Source organism: Phyllobates terribilis, unplaced genomic scaffold (genome assembly GCF_046119375.1).
Source record: "Phyllobates terribilis strain yellow unplaced genomic scaffold, ASM4611937v1 Scaffold_238__1_contigs__length_3037890, whole genome shotgun sequence".
NCBI classification, from domain to species: domain Eukaryota; kingdom Metazoa; phylum Chordata; class Amphibia; order Anura; family Dendrobatidae; genus Phyllobates; species Phyllobates terribilis.
In genome coordinates, this window is record NW_027362998.1 from 225,408 (window position 1) to 246,391 (window position 20,984).

General features: G+C 49.2%; 1 protein-coding gene across 1 annotated transcript in view; it reads left to right on the plus strand.

Annotated features, from left to right (window-relative positions):
- Positions 1 to 2,862: 2,862 nt before the first annotated feature.
- Positions 2,863 to 20,984, plus strand: part of LOC141217355 (uncharacterized) — a 29,785-nt gene continuing 11,663 nt past the window's right edge. The window contains exons 1-6 of the mRNA XM_073665783.1: positions 2,863 to 2,927; positions 6,785 to 6,934; positions 7,064 to 7,240; positions 7,323 to 7,446; positions 7,530 to 7,627; positions 7,822 to 7,912. Of these exons, the coding sequence (XP_073521884.1) occupies positions 6,857 to 6,934; positions 7,064 to 7,240; positions 7,323 to 7,446; positions 7,530 to 7,627; positions 7,822 to 7,912 (568 nt within the window). The 5' untranslated portion in view covers positions 2,863 to 2,927; positions 6,785 to 6,856. The remainder of the gene's footprint in view (positions 2,928 to 6,784; positions 6,935 to 7,063; positions 7,241 to 7,322; positions 7,447 to 7,529; positions 7,628 to 7,821; positions 7,913 to 20,984) is intronic.

Below are 20,984 nucleotides of genomic sequence, written 5' to 3' on the forward strand. Positions count from 1 at the left end.
CGCACACACGCGGCTCCGCTCCGTACACCTCGTACACACGCTGCTCTGCTCCGTACACCTCATACACACACGGCTCCGCTCCGTACACCTTGTACACATGCGGCTCCGCTCCATACACCTCGCACATGTGCGGCTACGCTCCGTACACCTCGTACACGAGCGGCTCGCTCCGTACACCTCGTACACGAGCGGCTCCGCTCCGTACACCTCGTACACGCGCGGCTCCGCTCCGTACACCTCGTACACGCGCGGCTCCGCTCCGTACACCTCGTACACGCCCGGCTCCGCTCCGTACACCTCGTACACGCCCGGCTCCGCTCCGTACACCTCGTACACGCCCGGCTCCGCTCCGTACACCTCGTACACGCGCGGCTCCGCTCCGTACACCTCGTACACGCGCGGCTCCGCTTCGTACACCTCGTACACACGCGGCTCCGCTCCGTACACCTCGTACACACGCGGCTCCGCTCCGTACACCTCGTAAACACCCGGCTCCGCTCCGTACACCTCGTACACACCCGGCTCCGCTCCGTACACCTCGTACACACCCGGCTCCGCTCCGTACACCTCGTACACACCCGGCTCCGCTCCGTACACCTCGTACACAAACGGCACCGCTCCGTACACCTCGTACACGCGCGGCTCCGCTCCGTACACCTCGTACACGTGCGGCTCCGCTCCGTACACCTCGTACACGCGCGGCTCCGCTCCGTACACCTCGTACAAGCGCGGCTCCGCTCCGTACACCTCGTACACGCGCGGCTCCGCTCCGTACACCTCGTACACGTGCGGCTCCGCTCCGTACACCTCGTACACGCGCGGCTCCGCTCCGTACACCTCGTACACGCCCGGCTCCGCTCCGTACACCTCGTACACGCGCGGCTCCGCTCCGTACACCTCGTACACGCGCGGCTCCGCTCCGTACACCTCGTACACGCGCGGCTCCGCTCCGTACACCTCGTACACGCCCGGCTCCGCTCCGTACACCTCGTACACGCCCGGCTCCGCTCCGTACACCTCGTACACACCCGGCTCCGCTCCGTACACCTCGTAAACACCAGGCTCCGCTCCGTACACCTCGTACACGCGCGGCTCCGCTCCGTACACCTCGTACACGCGCGGCTCCGCTCCGTACACACGCGGCTCCGCTCTGTACACCTCGTACACATGGCTCCGCCCCGTACACCTCGTACACACGCGGCTCCGCTCCGTACACCTTGTACACACGCGGCTCCGATCCGTACACCTCGTACACGCGCGGCTCTGCTCCGTACACCTCGTACACGCGCGGTTCCGCTCCGTACACCCCGTACACGCGCGGCTCCGCTCCGTACACCTCGTACACAAACGGCTCCGCTCCGTACGCCTCGTACACACGCGGCTGTGCTCCGTACGCCTCGTACACGCGCGGCTCTGCTCCGTACGCCTCGTACACGCGCGGCTCTGCTCCGTACGCCTCGTACACGCGCGGCTCTGCTCCGTACGCCTCGTACACGCGCGGCTCTGCTCCGTACGCCTCGTACACGCGCGGCTCTGCTCCGTACGCCTCGTACACGCGCGGCTCTGCTCCGTACGCCTCGTACACGCGCGGCTCTGCTCCGTACGCCTCGTACACGCGCGGCTCTGCTCCGTACGCCTCGTACACGCGCGGCTCTGCCCCGTACACCTCGTACACGCGCGGCTCTGCCCCGCACACCTCGTACACACGCGGCTCTGCTCCATACACCTCGTACACGCGCGGCTCTGCCCCGTACACCTCGTACACGCGCGGCTCTGCCCCGTACACCTCGTACATGCGCGGCTCTGCTCCGTACACCTCATACACACGCGACTCTGCTCCGTACACGCGCGGCTCTGCTCCGTACGCCTCGTACACATGCGGCTCCGCTCCCTCCGCCTCGTACACGCGCGGCTCCGCTCCGTACACCTCGTACACACGCGGCTCTGCTCCGTACACCTCGTACACACACAGCTCTGCTCCGTACACCTCGTACACACGCGGCTCTGCTCCGTACACCTCGTACACACGCGGCTCTGCTCCGTACACCTCGTACACACGCGGCTCTGCTCCGTACACCTCGTACACACACGGCTCTGCTCCGTACACCTCGTACACACGCGGCTCTGCTCCGTACACCTCGTACACACGCGGCTCTGCTCCGTACACCTCGTACACGCGCGGCTCTGCTCCGTACACCTCGTACACACACGGCTCTGCTCCGTACACCTCGTACACACACGGCTCCGCTCCGTACACCTCGTACACACACGGCTCCCCTCCGTACACCTCGTACACACACGGCTCCGCTCCGTACGCCTCGTACACACGCGGCTCTGCTCCGTACACCTCGTACACACGCGGCTCTGCTCAGTACACCTCGTACACACGCGGCTCCACTCCGTACACCTCGTACACACGCGGCTCCGCTCCGTACACCTCGTACACACGCGGCTCTGCTCCGTACACCTCGTACACACGCGGCTCTGCTCCGTACACCTCGTACACACACGGCTCTGCTCCGTACACCTCGTACACACGCGGCTCTGCTCCGTACACCTCGTACACACGCGGCTCTGCCCCGTACACCTCGTACACACGCGGCTCTGCTCCGTACACCTCGTACACACGCGGCTCTGCTCCGTACACCTCGTACACACGCGGCTCTGCTCCGTACACCTCGTACACACACGGCTCTGCTCCGTACACCTCGTACACACGCGGCTCTGCTACATCCACACTGTAAACCCCTCCTGACCCCACACATAACCTTCCCCTCATCCAGCATCATGACAACCAGCACAGCAGAGTCCTGCATCCACTGAGGCCCCTGATCATGTGACCCCTGACTCCTCCCCTCCTGTGACCTCATCACAGCTCCTGTGCGCACAGAGCAGCCATATATGTGGTGGCGGCTCTGCAGGTGGAGGTATGTGGAGACCCCATTACTGGGCGCAGGGGGCATTAACCCCTTCAGCACCGAGAATCCTTTGGGGTCTTGTGTTGCCCCTTTATAAGAATGATAAGGTTTTTGTTCTGTTTCCTGTAATAGATACATACGACCCAACTATGGAGACAGGAAGGGAGGAAACGTATTGTTCTCATAGTACAGGACCCCTTTACTGCCCCACAGTGTAATGCCCCCATTATGCCCCTTATGCAGGATGTGTGATGCCCCCACACAGTGTAATGCCCCCATTATGCCCCTTATGCAGGATGTATGATGCCCCACATAGTGTAATGCCTCCATTATGCCCCTTATGCAGGATGTATGATGCCCCCATTATGCCCCTTATGCAGGATGTATGATGCCCCCATTATGCCCCTTATGCAGGATATATGATGACCCCACAGTGTAATGCCCCCATTATGCCCCTTATGCAGGATGTATGATGCCCCCCACAGTGTAATGCCCCCATTATGCCCCTTATGCAGTATGTATGATGCCCCCACACAGTGTAATGCCCCCATTATGCCCCTTATGCAGGATGTATGATGCCCCACACAGTGTAATGCCTCCATTATGCCCCTTATGCAGGATGTATGATGCCCCCATTATGCCCCTTATGCAGGATGTATGATGCCCCCCACAGTGTAATGCCCCCATTATGCCCCTTATGCAGGATGTATGATGCCCCCCACACAGTGTAATGCCCCCATTATGCCCCTTATGCAGGATGTATGATGCCCCCCACAGTGTAATGCCTCCATTATGCCCCTTATGTAGTATGTATGATGCCCCCACACAGTGTAATGCCCCCATTATGCCCCTTATGCAGTATGTATGATGCCCCCACACAGTGTAATGCCCCCATTATGCCCCTTATGCAGTATGTATGATGCCCCCACACAGTGTAATGCCCCCATTATGCCCCTTATGCAGGATGTATGATGCCCCACACAGTGTAATGCCCCCATTATGCCCCTTATACAGGATGTATGATGCCCCCCACAGTGTAATGCCCCCATTATGCCCCTTATGCAGGATGTATGATGCCCCCCACACAGTGTAATGCCCCCATTATGCCCCTTATGCAGGATGTATGATGCCCCCCACAGTGTAATGCCTCCATTATGCCCCTTATGTAGTATGTATGATGCCCCCACACAGTGTAATGCCCCCATTATGCCCCTTATGCAGGATGTATGATGCCCCCACACAGTGTAATGCTCCCATTATGCCCCTTATGCAGGATGTATGATGCCCCCACACAGTGTAATGCCTCCATTATGCCCCTTATGCAGGATGTATGATGCCCTCACACAGTGTAATGCCCCCATTATGCCCCTTATGCAGGATGTATGATGCCCCCACACAGTGTAATGCCCCCATTATGCCCCTTATGCAGGATGTATGATGCCCCCACACAGTGTAATGCCTCCATTATGCCCCTTATGCAGGATGTATGATGCCCCACACAGTGTAATGCCCCCATTATGCCCCTTATGCAGGATGTATGATGCCCCACACAGTGTAATGCCCCCATTATGCCCCTTATGCAGGATGTATGATGCCCCCCACAGTGTAATGCCCCCATTATGCCCCTTATGCAGGATGTATGATGCCCCCACACAGTGTAATGCCCCCATTATGCCCCTTATGCAGGATGTATGATGCCCCACATAGTGTAATGCCCCCATTATGCCCCTTATGCAGGATATATGATGACCCCACAGTGTAATGCCCCCATTATGCCCCTTATGCAGGATGTATGATGCCCCCCACAGTGTAATGCCCCCATTATGCCCCTTATGCAGTATGTATGATGCCCCCACACAGTGTAATGCCCCCATTATGCCCCTTATGCAGGATGTATGATGCCCCACACAGTGTAATGCCTCCATTATGCCCCTTATGCAGGATGTATGATGCCCCACACAGTGTAATGCCCCCATTATGCCCCTTATGCAGGATGTATGATGCCCCCCACAGTGTAATGCCCCCATTATGCCCCTTATGCAGGATGTATGATGCCCCCCACACAGTGTAATGCCCCCATTATGCCCCTTATGCAGGATGTATGATGCCCCCCACAGTGTAATGCCTCCATTATGCCCCTTATGTAGTATGTATGATGCCCCCACACAGTGTAATGCCCCCATTATGCCCCTTATGCAGGATGTATGATGCCCCACACAGTGTAATGCCCCCATTATGCCCCTTATGCAGGATGTATGATGCCCCACACAGTGTAATGCCCCCATTATGCCCCTTATACAGGATGTATGATGCCCCCCACAGTGTAATGCCCCCATTATGCCCCTTATGCAGGATGTATGATGCCCCCCACACAGTGTAATGCCCCCATTATGCCCCTTATGCAGGATGTATGATGCCCCCCACAGTGTAATGCCTCCATTATGCCCCTTATGTAGTATGTATGATGCCCCCACACAGTGTAATGCCCCCATTATGCCCCTTATGCAGGATGTATGATGCCCCCACACAGTGTAATGCTCCCATTATGCCCCTTATGCAGGATGTATGATGCCCCCACACAGTGTAATGCCTCCATTATGCCCCTTATGCAGGATGTATGATGCCCTCACACAGTGTAATGCCCCCATTATGCCCCTTATGCAGGATGTATGATGCCCCCACACAGTGTAATGCCCCCATTATGCCCCTTATGCAGGATGTATGATGCCCCCACACAGTGTAATGCCCCCATTATGCCCCTTATGCAGGATGTATGATGCCCCCACACAGTGTAATGCCTCCATTATGCCCCTTATGCAGGATGTATGATGCCCCACACAGTGTAATGCCCCCATTATGCCCCTTATGCAGGATGTATGATGCCCCACACAGTGTAATGCCCCCATTATGCCCCTTATGCAGGATGTATGATGCCCCCCACAGTGTAATGCCCCCATTATGCCCCTTATGCAGGATGTATGATGCCCCCCACACAGTGTAATGCCCCCATTATGCCCCTTATGCAGGATGTATGATGCCCCCACACAGTGTAATGCTCCCATTATGCCCCTTATGCAGGATGTATGATGCCCCCACACAGTGTAATGCCTCCATTATGCCCCTTATGCAGGATGTATGATGCCCTCACACAGTGTAATGCCCCCATTATGCCCCTTATGTAGTATGTATGATGCCCTCTCACAGTGTAATGCCCCCATTATGCCCCTTATGCAGGATGTATGATGCCCCACACAGTGTAATGCCCCCATTATGCCCCTTATGCAGTATGTATGATGCCCCCACAGTGTAATGCCCCCATTATGCCCCTTATGTAGTATGTATGATGCCCTCACACAGTGTAATGCCCCCATTATGCCCCTTATGCAGGATGTATGATGCCCCACACAGTGTAATGCCCCCATTATGCCCCTTATGCAGGATGTATGATGCCCCCACACATTGTATTGCCCCCATTATGCCCCTTATGCAGGATGTATGATGCCCCCCACACAGTGTAATGCCCCCATTATGCCCCTTATGCAGGATGTATGATGCCCCCACACAGTGTAATGCCCCCATTATGCCCCTTATACAGGATGTATGATGCCCCCACACAGTATAATGCCCCCATTATTCAATATAATATAATTCCAGTGTCGGTAAATAAGACGAGAATTAGCGTTATGGACGTTGTGGACCTGTATTCAGGTGCAGCTTGTTGTGTGTGGCCTAAAATATATAGGTTTTATTAGAAAACGAAATACTGGAAAATAATCTCCTCATATGTTTCCCTTATTATCTCCAGTAATTGTATTATTACACAGGATTTTTATGATGTTACATCGGCTCATCATCTTCTCTTTCAGGTCTCTACAATATCGGATCCTCTCAGTGAAGATCTTCTATAGAAGAGAATTTTTCTGAATCACCTATCAAGGATGGATATGGACAGAGACAAGATGGCGGAGAGGATATTCCACCTCACCCTAGAGATCCTCTTCCGGCTTACTGGAGAGGTGAGAGATTCTGATGACGTCACATTACATCATTCTTATCTATGGGAATAACAGATGGACAGAACTGGAGAGGTGAGGACTCTGGAAATGTCTGGAGGGAGATTTATTAATGTGTCTCTCCATAACCAGGATTACACAGTAGTGAAGACCTCTAGTGAGCGCTGTCAGGACCCTGTGTCTGAGGGATGGGGAAGACCCCTGAGCCCAATCACGGGGCCTTCACCTCACCCCCTGATACATGAGGACATCAATGACCAGAAGATCCTAGAACTCATCTACAAGATGATTGAGCTGCTGACTGGAGAGGTGACACTGCTGGGAATGCTGGGACATTATACAGTAACGCTATGAAGGGATCAGGAGATGACGGTATCATTGTATGTGTCAGGTTCCTATAAGATGTCAGGATGTCGCTGTCTATTTCTCCATGGAGGAGTGGGAGTATTTAGAAGGACACAAAGATCTGTACAAGGACGTCATGATGGAGGTTCCCCAGCCCCTCACATCACTAGGTAATAGACAGGACTAAATACACACGGCCTATAATTATCTGTATGTAAAGAATGAATTCAGTCCCTGTATGTGTTTCCTCCAGATCTATCCAGTAAGAGGACAACACCAGAGAGATGTCCCTGTCCTCTTCTTCCACAGGACTGTAAACAAGAAGATCCCAATGTTCCTCAGGATCATCAGGTAGATGGAGAGAAGGTGTCATGAGATCTCCCCTATGATGTGTAGACGGCTGTGAAGGTCTTGTGCTCAGTCTTGTTTTATCCACCAGTATTATATGGTTTATACTTGTGTAATGAGAACGGTGGAGATGGCAGGATTAGAGCTGATCATAGATACGACTTCTCTGTCTGTGACTTTTACGATATTTGTTTCAGGGCGGAGATCTGATGCATATTAATACTACAGAGACATATGTGAGGGGTGATGAGCGGTGTAAAGAGGAGATTCCTACATATGACTACCCAGGTGAGTAGTAACCACTAAATTAAGAGTAGTCACAGATTCTTCTCAGTCACAGGCTGCGGATGGTTTACCTGTCATTTAGGCTGACCATATCACAATTGTGTGACCACCATTTTGCATCTAGACCAAAACCTTCTCTTCCACCAAAAACAGTACAAATGACTTTGGGCATTGCAAGCCCTTTTGTATACAACTTACAACCTGGAAGATCCACCTACCAACTGAAGAAGAGATTCCTACATATGACTACCCAGATGAGTAGTGACCACTAATTAAAGAGAAGTCACAGATTCTTCTCAGACCCTGTGTCACGAGGTTACCGTAACAGTTTGGAGTCAGAAGACCTCAGCTTCTGATGGCTCCTACTCCCGCTCCGAGAAGAAACACTTCTCCGTCGTTTTAATTGTGTTTTATTTCTTCTGTCAGAACAGAAGTTAAACGGCCGTGTTGGAAATCCCTGTGCTCACAGCTGAGCTCGGTTAGCCACTAATTTTCACCTTTATAATCTGGACTCTGATACTAATCCTTGTCAGAGAGTTCTTTTGCTGCATAACTAAAGGAGGGAAATGAGTGCTTATAAGAAGGAGAGTAGGAGAAATTATTTGTGACTGTTGCCTGGTTTGTATGTGTGGTAATTCCTTATCCTTCTCCATTTTGGTTTATCCCCCTACCTTCACACCCCTGTGTTTTCCTCTGTTATATGTGATTGAATATTTTGTATGCCTGGAGTTTTCTGCTAACCCCTGTCTGTGTAGCCCTGTTTGTCCAGTTGGTGTTTTACTGTGCACAGTAGCGTCCCCTTATCAGGGTGGGGGGAGAGAACAGATGGAGGGCTAACTCAAGAGTTAGGGTGAGGGTGGAGGCCCCGGCATCCTCACCTTCAGAGGTATCCTGGGGAATAGGGTGAGCTAGGGCGCCCCCTAGAGTTAGAGACAGGGTAGGAGTCCCTGGTCCCTGGTCACCCGACAGCTGTGTCATGACATTATCTCTGACAGCAACCTTTTCTTCTGATCCATGATGGATCCTATTACTGCTCTGACGAGGCAATTGCAGCAGCTCAGTCTGAAGGTGGTGGATTTACGCTCGGTGGTCTTGCAGTTCCCTAATACAGCGGGTGTACGAGTGTCGTCTCTCAGACAAACCGTAGTGGAGCCCAAGGTCGTGTTGCCTGACAGGTCTCTGGGGGGCGGGACAAGTTTGTGGTTTTCAGAGAGGCCTGTAAACTGTACTTTCAGGCTATGTCTGGTTTCCTCAGGTACAGAGGAGCAACAGGTGGGGATAGTAATCTCGCTCCTTCAGGGAGATCCCCAAGCATGGACATTTTCTCTCCCGTCTGACTCACAATCACTTCAGACGGTGGAGATTTTTTTCGGGCTCTGGGCCTTATATATGACTAGCTATTGAACCCGTTCTACGCCCGGTTGGCGAGCATTTTTATTGGTATATGGTCCACCATCCTGGTATTTGTGCTGCCCCTCATCCCTATCCTGGTATGCATGGTACCCCTCATCCCTATCCTGGTATGCATGGTACCCCTCATCCCTATCCTGGTATGCATGGTACCCCTCATCCCTATCCTGGTATGCATGGCACCCCTCACCCCCAATCCTGGTATGCATGGTTCCCTCAGCCTTTTCCTGGCATGCATGGGCCCCTCACCCCCATTCTGGTATTCATGGCACTCCTCATCCCTCAATCCTGGTATGCATGGCACCCCATCCCTCATTCTGGGATGTATGGTACCCCTCATCCTGGTATGCATGGCACCCCATCCTTCATCCTGGTATGCATGGTACCCCTCATCCCTATCCTGGTATGCATGGCACCCCATCCCTCATCCCTATCTTGGTATGTATGGTACCCCTCATCCTGGTATGCATGGTACCCTCATCCCTATCTTGGTATGTATGGTACCCCCTCATCCCTATCCTGGTATATGGTACCCCTTCATCTCTATCCTGGTATGCATGGTAACCCCTCATCCGTATCTTGGTATGCTTGGTACCCCTTCATCCCTATCCTGGTATCCATGGTGCCCCCTCATCCCCTATCCTGGCATGCATGGTATCCCCTCATCCCCAAACCTGGCATGCATGGTATCCCCTCATCCCCAAACCTGGCATGCATGGTATCCCCTCATCCCCAAACCTGGTATGCATGGCACCCCTCATCCCCAAACGTGGTATGCATGGCACCCCTCATCCCCAAACGTGGTATGCATGGCACCCCTCATCCCCAATCCTGGTATGCATGGCACCCTTCATCCCCAATCCTGGTATGCATGGCACCCCTTATCCCCAAACCTGGTATGCTTGGCACCCTTCGTCCCCAAACCTGGTATGCTTGGCACCCCTCATCCCCAATCCTGGTATGCATGGCACTCCTCATCACCAATCCTGGTATGCATGGGCCCCTTATCCCCAATCCTGGTATGCATGGCACTCCTCATCCCCAATCCTGGTATGCATGGCACCCCTCATCTCCAATCTTGGTATGTATGGTACCCTCATCCCTATCCTGGTATGTATGGTACCCCTCATCCTGGTATGTATGGTACCCCTCATCCCTATCCTGGTATGTATGGTACACCTCATCCCCAATCCTGGTATTCATGCACTCCCCCATCCCTCATCCTGGTATACATGTTATGCATGGTACCCCCTCATCCCTATCCTGGTATGCATGGTACCCTCTCTTCCCTATCCTGGTATACATGGTACCACCCCATCCCTCATCCTGGTATGCATGGCACCCCCTCATCTCTATCCTGGTATGCATGGTACCCCCTCATCCCTATCCTGGTATGCATGGTAACCCATCCCTCATCCTGGTATGCATGGCATCCCCTCATCCCTATCCTGGTATGCATTGTACCCCATCCCTCATCCTGGTATGTATGGTACCCCCTCATCCTTAGCCTGGTATGCATGGTACCCCTCATCCCTATCACACTGCACACACACAAAAAAATAGACACTTAAACTCGCCTTTCTTCCCTGTGCTCCAGCGCTGCGTCCTGTTCTGCCGGAGGCCGGGGGAGGAGTGTGGTGCCGGAGTGTTTGTGTGCCCATACCGCACTGTCTGGCACCATTTTGCTGAAGACACACTACAAATGCGTCACGCTTGCACAGTCTATAAAGACTTCAGACAGAGGGACGCTTGTAGCGTTATATTATAGATGATGACCCCGATCGCGTCTCCTTAGCCGATTTCACATTGCTCCAACTTCGGCAGAGAGACCGGCCCGCGGAGTTCAGGAGGTGGGCCACGGATACCAAGTGGAATGTCCCCGCACTCCGTAGTCTGTTCTGTGAGGGGCTTACAGTAAGGGTGAAGTACTCCTTGGCCCTGTATGAGACTCCTGACTCCCTTGAGACAGCCATGTCTCTGACGATTCGAGTTGATGGCTGTCTTCGCCAGTGACATAGGGAGTTACCCCCGTGTGTGTGCGGGGTCCAGGGAGGTCAGTGTGGCGTCACCTGAGGCACCCATGCAGGTGGGTGTGACATCTTCCTCTGGGAAATTGCCGGTAGTCCAGCATAAGCTAGGAGTGTATTTCTTTTGTGGGGAAAAAAGGGCCATTTCTTGAGTACGTGTCCTTCCCGTCCCCATAGTAAACAACCGCCGGAAAACTAGATGGCCCTGGCTGCGAGAAGGTTAGCAAACTGGGTGTACTTATCACCTCTGTGGGTAGGACACAGCTTTTTCTACCAGCTGAAGTTCATGTGGGTGGGGTTAAGGTGGAGGTGTCAGCCTTTCTGCACAGTGGGGCGGGGTTTAACTTGATCAACTCTCGGTTTGTCCAGGCCCAAGTCCTCCGCCCACATACCCTGTCCAGACCCATACAAATAATTGTCATTGATGAAAACACAATAAATAAAAAGTCAGCTCACCCTCGAAGTTCCTGGAGCCTGGAGAGCCAACTGAGCCGCTATGAAACTGATTAGAGAGAAAGAGATGCGTCCAGCTTCAGGTAACTCGTAAAATCCGAAATCTTTATTAAATCAGTTAAAAAAAATCTGTGGATGGACAAGTAGCATATAGTCACAAAACATACCCCGAAAACCCACAGTACAAAAAATACAAAAGTGACAGATGTTACAATACACAAAAAGTAAGATCATGTTTGATGTTCATGCCATTAGGGGTACGTGTTTGGACGAGATAAATCAACAAGGATTCACGATTCAATAATTTCCTATGGTGGTCCCCTCCTCTATGTGGTCTGGGTACCTTCTCAATACCAATGACATTACAACTAGATGTGTCCCCATTATGATGGAGTGAGAAGTGTTTGGACGCCGCTGAACTTTGAAAAAATGTATTTATTAGTGGCATCAGAAAAATACCTCCATGTGCAAATCTTATGGCCGCATCTATAAAAGCCTTTAGTGTGAAGCCATGTTCTTGATTGTGCTGGAATATGGTCCAAATACAAACTAGGGGACAAGATGTTTCTTTAAGTGGGTTCCCTGGTAGCCGAGAACTGTATTGGTTCAGAAAGAATGGATTTGAGTTTACTGTCCTGTTCTAACATAGGAAGGTGTCTATTAATAATTCTCTTAATCTCCTCAAATTGGGGGCTAAACTGGGATGGGCTGATTGGCACCATGTGGTTTGATTTTGTCCCCTATTATCCTCGATCTATCCATAGAGTCCACTCTAACCCTGGCCCTATTAATTGCCCAATTAGGGTAGTCGTTGCATTTCCTAAGTCTTACTTATCGGGTAAAAATCCATACTTTTACCCTTTACAGTCACGCCCCCCGATTTTGGATGATTTTCAAGAACTAGTGGAGTCGGACTTACATTTTTTGAAACGTAGAATTGATCATGGGAGTTATTTGTCTAATCTAGCCAGTAAAGAGAGACTCGCTATGGACAATCTTAAAGCAAATAAAGATTTAGTTATCCGTCAGGCGAATAAAGTGGGGGCAGTGGTACTACTCAATGCTGGTTTATATAAAAAAATTTAATCTGGCCCTTCTAGCGGATACTGAAGTCCTATAAAGAATTGAATTATGATCCCACACATAGTTTTGCTGACAAATTAAAAAAGCTATTGGAGGAAGGAGTTTCCATGGGAGCGATAGGTGTACAATTATCACAAGATCTTGTTGTTACACATCCAATCACCCCACTCTCTCCCTAAGGTACATAAACAGGTATTCCCTCTATCCATGCACCCCATAGTTGCAGGCATAGGTAGTTTGGGAGAAAGGTTGAGTTCTTGGCTAGATCTATATCTTCAGAGGTTGTAAAATGGAGTGGGTATTGCCAAGGACACTGCTTGGGTACCCAGTTGGCTAGGGTAGATACCCGGTCTATGCCTAGTTACCTGTCGGATTTTGGGGATGTTTTCTCGGAACAAGGGTGCCAAGAACTACCTCCCCATTGTCCATATGATTGCGCCATAAACCTCGTGCCTGGGGCTTAGCTGCCTAAGAGCAGACTACAATATTTCTGGTCCGGAGAGATAGGCCATGAGAGATTACATCACGGAAAGACTGGGTAAGAGTCATATCAGACTAACAAACAAAGCAGTACACTGCAACGCTAAGTATACGAACATGAAATATATGAAATTTGAATAGTATTACTGCTCTAGAAAATAGAAATAAATGAGAAATCTTAGCGCATAAATTGGCCAATTCATGTGTACCTGGTAGCCGCGATAAGGCGTTTCTCAAAGTGCCAGGACCCTACCAATGTGAATACCTCTCTAAGGGACATCCGTCTGCTTATGTGTGGAAAAGTAAGATCCTACTGCAATAAAAACTCAAAAATACCAGGACCCTATCAATGTATTTTTGAGAAACGCCTTAACGTGGCTACCAGGTACACATGAATTGGCCAATTTATGCGCTAAGATTTCTTTCTATTTTCTAGAGCAGTAATGCTATTCAAATTTCATATATTTCATGTTCACATACTTAGCGTTGTAGTGTGCTGCTTTGTTTGTTAGTATTTTATGGAGGTAGCAGCTCCTAGTAAGCACCTGTTCACACCTATTTCTTGTATTGGAAGTATTATCAGTTTTTTTCTGTTTTTAATGGTCATATTAGACCATGCTCTCCCCCCGTTGCCACTGTGTTTTTTTTTTTTAAAGAAAGATGGGGGGTTACGCCCCTGCCTAGATTTCCGTGAACTCAATGCGATCACTGTCCGTGATCCTTATCCTCTTGGGCTCATTCCAGACCTCTTTAACCAAATAGTCGGGAGTAAATGGTTCTCTAAGATGGACCTCAGTGGGGGGCGTATAATCTCATATGTATTAAAGAGGGAGATGAGTGGAAGACCGCGTTCAATACGCCTGAAGGACACGGTTAACGAACGCGCCCACCATCTTTGAACACTTTATCAATGACATCTTTAGCCATGATAGACAGGTTTGTGGTTATCTACCTTGATGACATACTAATTTATTCTCCTGACTTTAAGTCACACCAGGTACACGTCAGGCAGGTATTACAGATACTTCGAGACAATAAATGATATGTCAAACCTGAGAAGTGTATGTTCTCGGTTGAGGAGATCCCTTTCCTAGGAAACATGTTGTCTTCCACCCGTTTTCGCATGGATCCAGTGAAAGTCCGGGCGGTATTGGATTGGGATCGTCCGGAGAATTTGAAGGCGTTACAAAAGTTTTTAGGTTTCGCCAACTACTACCGCAAGTTCATAAAGAATTTTTCGGTAGTAGCCAAACCTCTTACTGATATGACCAGAATGGGACAGACTTCTCCAGGTGGTCCAGTCCTGCCAGGGAGGCATTTGATACGTTGAAAAGGTGTTTTTATTCTTTGCCGATTCTTATACAGCCTGACGTCTCTCGACCTTTTGTCGTTGAGGTCGATGCGTCTGAGGTGGGAGTAGGGGCTGTGTTGTCGCAGGGTTTGTCTCCTGGTAAATGGCAACTATGTGCTTATTTCTCTAAAAAACTGTCACCTGCAGAGAGAAATTCTGATATTGGTAACAGGGAACTCTTAGCTATGAAATGGGCTTTTGAGGAGTGGCGTCATTTTTTTGGAGGAGGTGGTCCACCCTGTGATGGTAGTCACGGATCATAAGACTCTGGTATACTTGGAATCGGCAAAACGTCTTAACACCTTGTCAGGCTAGATGGACATTGTTCTTTACCAGGTTTAACTTCTTTGTCACATATAGGCTGGGGAACAAAAAACTTTAAGGCAGATGCCTTGTCCCGTTGCTTTCCTGGGGTAGGAGACAAGTGTGAACCGCTACCTATTCTTCAAAATGGGGTGGTTATGGCGTCTATATGCTCCGATCTGGAAAGAGAGGTTGTTGACGCTCAGAGGGCCTTCCTGCTGCCTGTCCACTTGGTAAACTGTTTGTTCCTGTAATTCTCAGTCTTAGAACCCTCAGTGAACATCACGATTCGGTGTTGGCCAACATACTGGTAATATAGCCACCATGGATCTGCTTACTCTGCGTTTTTGGAGGCCAGGTGCTCATAAGCATGTCCGGGAGTACGTAGCCACCTGCAGTGTCTGTGCGCCTTCAAAGACCCCTTATACTTGTCCGTCGGGGGCTCTCCAACCTTTGGAGATTCCCAGTAGACCTTGGACTCTCTTATCGGTCGATTTTTATCACAGATCTACCCGTGTAGGCGGGGAATACTGTAATCCTTGTAGTGGTTGATAGATTCAGTAAAATGTCTCATTTTGTCGCATTGCCAACTTTACCTAATGCCAAATCCTTGGCGCAAGTTTTCATCAGAGAAATAATTAGATTACATGGGATCCCGACCAACATTGTTTCTGATCGGGGGTTGCAGTTTGTCTCCAAATTTTGGAGGGCATTTTGCACCCGTTTGGGGATCCATTTGTCCTTTTCTTCTGCGTTTTCCTGCAGTCTAATGGGCAGACGGAGCAAGTTAACCAGAATCTGGAGACGTACAGTACAGACCAAAAGTTTGGACACATCTTCTCATTTAAAGATTTTTCTGTATTTTCATGATTATGAAAATTGTACATTCACACTGAAGGCATCAAAACTATGAATTAACACATGTGGAATTATATACTTAACAAAAAAGTGTGAAACAACTGAAAATATGTCTTATATTCTAGGTTCTTCAAAGTAGCCACCTTTTGCTTTGATGACTGCTTTGCACACTCTTGGCATTCTCTTGATGAGCTTCAAGAGGTAGTCACCGGAAATGGTCTTCCAAGAATCTTGAAAGAGTTTCCAGAGATGCTTAGCACTTGTTGGCCCTTTTGCCTTCACTCTGCGGTCCAGCTCACCCCAAACCATCTCGATTGGGTTCAGGTCTGGTGACTGTGGAGGCCAGGTCATCTGGCGTAGCACCCCATCACTCTCCTTCTTGGTCAGATAGCCCTTACACAGCCTGGAGGTGTGTTTGGGGTCATTGTCCTGTTGAAAAATAAATGATGGTCCAACTAAACGCAAACCGGATGGAATAGCATGCCGCTGCAAGATGCTGTGGTAGCCATGCTGGTTCAGTATGCCTTCAATTTTGAATAAATCCCCAACAGTGTCACCAGCAAAGCCCCCCCACACCATCACACCTCCTCCTCCATGCTTCACGATGGAAACCAGGCATGTAGAGTCCATCCGTTCACCTTTTCTGTGTCGCATAAAGACATGGTGGTTGGAACCAAATTTGGACTCATCAGACCAAAGCACAGATTTCCACTGGTCTAATGTCCATTCCTTGTGTTCTTTAGCCCAAACAAGTCTCTTCTGCTTGTTGCCTGTCCTGAGCTGTGGTTTTCTAGTAGCTATTTTACCATGAAGGCCTGCTGCACAAAGTCTCCTCTTAACAGTTGTTGTAGAGACGTGTCTGCTGCTAGAACTTTGTGTGGCATTGGCCTGGTCTCTAATCTGAGCTGCTGTTAACCTGCGATTTCTGAGGCCGGTGACTCGGATAAACTTATCCTCAGAAATAGAGGTGACTCTTGGTCTTCCTTTCCTGGGGCGGTCCTCATGTGAGACAGTTTCTTTGTAGCGCTTGATGGTTTTTGCAACTGCAGTTGGGGACACTTTCAAAGTTTGCCCAATTTTTCGGACTGACTCACCTTCATTTCTTAAAGTAATGATGGCCACTCGTTTTTTTTTACTTAGCTGCTTTTTTCTTGCCATAATACAAATTCTAACAGTCTATTCAGTAGGACTATCAGCTGTGTTTCCACCAGACTTCTGCACAACACAACTGATGGTCCCAACCCCATTTATAAGGCAAGAAATCCCACTTATTAAACCTGACAGGGCACACCTGTGAAGTGAAAACCATTTCCGGTGACTGCCTCTTGAAGCTCATCAAGAGAATGCCAAGAGTGTGCAAAGCAGTCATCAAAGCAAAAGGTGGATACTTTGAAGAACCTAGATTATAAGACATATTTTCAGTTGCTTCACACTTTTTTGTTAAGTATATAATTCCACATGTGTTAATTCATAGTTTTGATGCCTTCAGTGTGAATGTACATTTTTCATAGTCATGAAAAAAACAGAAAAATCTTTAAATGAGCAGGTGTGTCCAAACTTTTGGTCTGTACAGTTCTTATAAAATCATAGCCATCGTCAATCTCGTAGCATTTTGCCTTGCTTTACCGCCTACCTTTAGGATCCATAATGTTTTTCATCGTTCTCGCCTCAAAAAATATGTTGCATCTACATAGTAACATAGTAATGTAGGTTGAATAAAAACCTAGGTCCATCAAGGTCAACCTTTCTCCCCCAATTGTACTCCCTACACTAACACTTCACTAACTTACTGGAACTAGGCCTCACAATTGTGTTACCATTTTTATTATTACTGCACAATTACAGATGAACCAGTTTATAATTTTTTTAATCGGTTTTATTTATTGTATTACTCTTATGGTATTACTAAAGTCCTTGTATCTAAATCTGTTGATCCAGAAGAAGGCAAAAACCCCAGGATACCTTCAGCCAATTTACATCATGGGGGAAAAAAATTCCTTCTTGACCCCGAGAAAAGGCGATCAGTACAAGAACCCTGGCTCAATTGTACTACTATAGGTGTAACATTAATTTAACTGTAGCCGACAATATTATGTGTATCAAGGAAATCGTCCAGCCCTTTTTAGAAATCTGATATAGTGTCTGCCATTCCTACCTCTTGTGGTAGGGAATTCCACAGCCTGACTGCAAAGAACCCTTTCCTGTTTAGGTGCCGGAATCGTCTTTCTTCCACCCGTAAGGAGTGCCCCCTGGTCTTTAGTATAGTCTTTGGAAGGAATAAGTCATGTGCTAGACCTTTGTACTGACCACACATATTAAAACATATACATGTAAATGAGATCCCCCTCTGGGCCGTCATTTTTCTAAGCAAAACAAGCTTAACTTTTTCAACCTCTCATCATATGAGAGGCCTCCATCCCATGTAATAATCTAGTTGCCCGCCTTTGAACTGACTAACTTCTGAATATCCTTTTTAAAATATGGAGCCCAAAACTGGCTCCCATATTCCATATGTGGCCTCACCAGTGATTTATAAAGAGATAACAATACGTTGGGATTGCAGGATTTTTTCATACACCCTAAAATCATGTTTGCTTTTGCGGCTCCCGCTTGACATTGAGTACTGCTGCTCAGCTTACTTGTAACCAGAATACCCAAATCCTTCTCTGTTCTGTAGTCCCGAGTATACTCCCACTTAATGTATAAGTAATATGCATTACTCCGTCCTAGGTGCATTACTCTACATTTATTTACATTAAACTTCATCTGCCAAGTGTTTGCCCATTCAGTCGTCTTATCCGTATCGTTCTGCAATATCGTAATGTCAAGATCAGATTTTAATATCCTACTTAGTTTGGTGTCGTCTGCAAAAACTGACACCTTACTCACAATCCCATCCCCCAGGTCATTAATAAAGAGGTTAAAAAGAATTGGTCCTAGCACAGATCTCTTATCTTCTGTATCATCACCTCTACCTCCATCACCTGTCATTGTCAACGGAAATTTGGAGTTTCAGATTGCTAAAATCTTGGATTCTCATCTTTTTTGTCGGTCACTTCAGTATCTGGTACATTGGAGGGGGTATGGTCCTGAGGAGAGGATGTGGGTACCAGCATCCGATGTTCATGCGGCCAGACTGGTCCAGGCTTTTCATGCGGCTTGCCCCAATAGGCCTCGTCCTGAGGTTCCGGAGGTCCCTCGTAGAAGAGGGGGTACTGTCATGGGGTTACCGCGACAGTTTGGAGCCAGAAGACCTCAGCATCGGATGGCTCCTACTCCAGTTCCGAGAAGAAGCACCTCTCCGTCATTTTAATTGTGTTTATTTCTTCTAGCAGAACAGGGGTGAAACGGCCATGTTGGAAATCCCTGTGCTCACAGCTGAGCTCGGTTAGCCACTCCTTTTCGCTTTATAATCTGGGCTCTGTTACTAATCCTTGTCAGAGATAGCTTTTGCTGCATGACTAACGGAGGGAGAGGAGTGCTTATAAGAAGGAGAGTTGGAGGAATTATTTGTGACTGTTGTCTGGTTTGTATGTGTGGTAATTCCTTATCCTTCTCCATTTTGGTTAATCCCCCTACCTTCACACCCTGGTGTTTTCCTCTGTTATATGTGAGTGAATATTTGATATGTCTGGAGTTTTCTGTTAACCCCTGTCTGTGTAGCCCTGTTTGTCAGGTTGGTGTACTACTGTGCACAGTAGCGCCCCCTTCTCTGGGTGGGCGGAGAGAACAGATGGAGGGCTAACTCAGGAGTTAGGGCGAGGGCAGAGGCCCTGGCATCCTCACCTTCAGAGGTATCCCGGGAAATAGGGCGAGCTAGGGCGCCCCCTAATGTTAGGGACAGGGTAGGAGCCCCTGGTCACCTGACAGCTGTGTCGTGACATCCTGGTTGTGGCTGTTTTATCAGTGATGTATCACAATCACTTATCACAATCATGTGATCACCATTTTGCCTTTAGACCACAAGCTTCACCAAAAACTCCTTCACCAAAAACTTTCACGCCACCAGAAAACGTTAATAGAGCCTTTGTCCGTCAGAGGGTAAAACGTAAAGTAACAAGTCCATACAATAGTGCTGGTTAGCCTACCTAGCTTAGAGTCCAGCTTCAATGTCCTTTAGCAGAGTAATTTCTTCCAGGAGACCTGCAATCTCCATACATCCAGCATGTGTGAAACCGCTCCAGAGCTGTTACCTCCAGGCCCTCCCCACACCAAATGCTCTAAAGGCTGTGAATTTTATCCTCTGACCTCCTCCCTCTACAGGTGTTCAATCACCTTAGCACTAAAGATGGCTGATTAACCCCCTTGTGTGCTGGAACCTTTTTCCTATGTTTAATTACTGGAGCTAACAATCTCAGTGCTACACATCTCCCCTCCAATACTTTACCAGTGACTTTGTCACATTATGTAGAATGTGCTGAGAAGTTAGAAAATCACTTGAAGAAAAATATTATGATGGACCACTGTAACATACCTGGCGGCGTCCTTGCATGGTGGTCCATCTCCCACTGTGCAAGAGGGCGCACTTGATCTCCTGTCCAGAATGTCTCTCTGGCTTCCCTCCATGCTGTCTGTTTGTGTCTGTTTCTGCTGCTTAAGGGCGGCGCCCGATCACTTCCTGCCTTTTGTACCTGCTGTGGGTCACACCCCTTGTGCGTCCTCAGCCTATTGCTGTCTGTCACTTGGTATATAGCTCAGCAGCTCCCTTCTATCCCGGCCTGTGCATAGTGTTTCCTTCAGTGTGTGCTTGCACTCTGAAGGTGCCAGGTCCCGTCTCTTGTCTCCTGCTTTTTGTATCAGTTCCCGTGTCTGAACTGAGTCCTGTATGTCTCCTGCTTTGCGGTATCAGCTCCCGTGTCTGAACTGTGTCCTGTATGTCTCCTGCTTTGCGGTATCAGCTCCCGTGTCTGAACTGAGTCCTGTATGTCTCCTGCTTTGCGGTATCAGCTCCCGTGTCTGAACTGACTCCTTTCTGTGTTCTCTTGTCTGTCCTGTCTGAACACGCTCCTAGCCTGTTCCTCTCGCCTTCTAGTGGCCGATTTCCTAGACCCGCTCCTGTGTCTGGTCTGTCCTGTCTGAACACGCTCCTTGCCTGTTCGTTCCGCCTTCT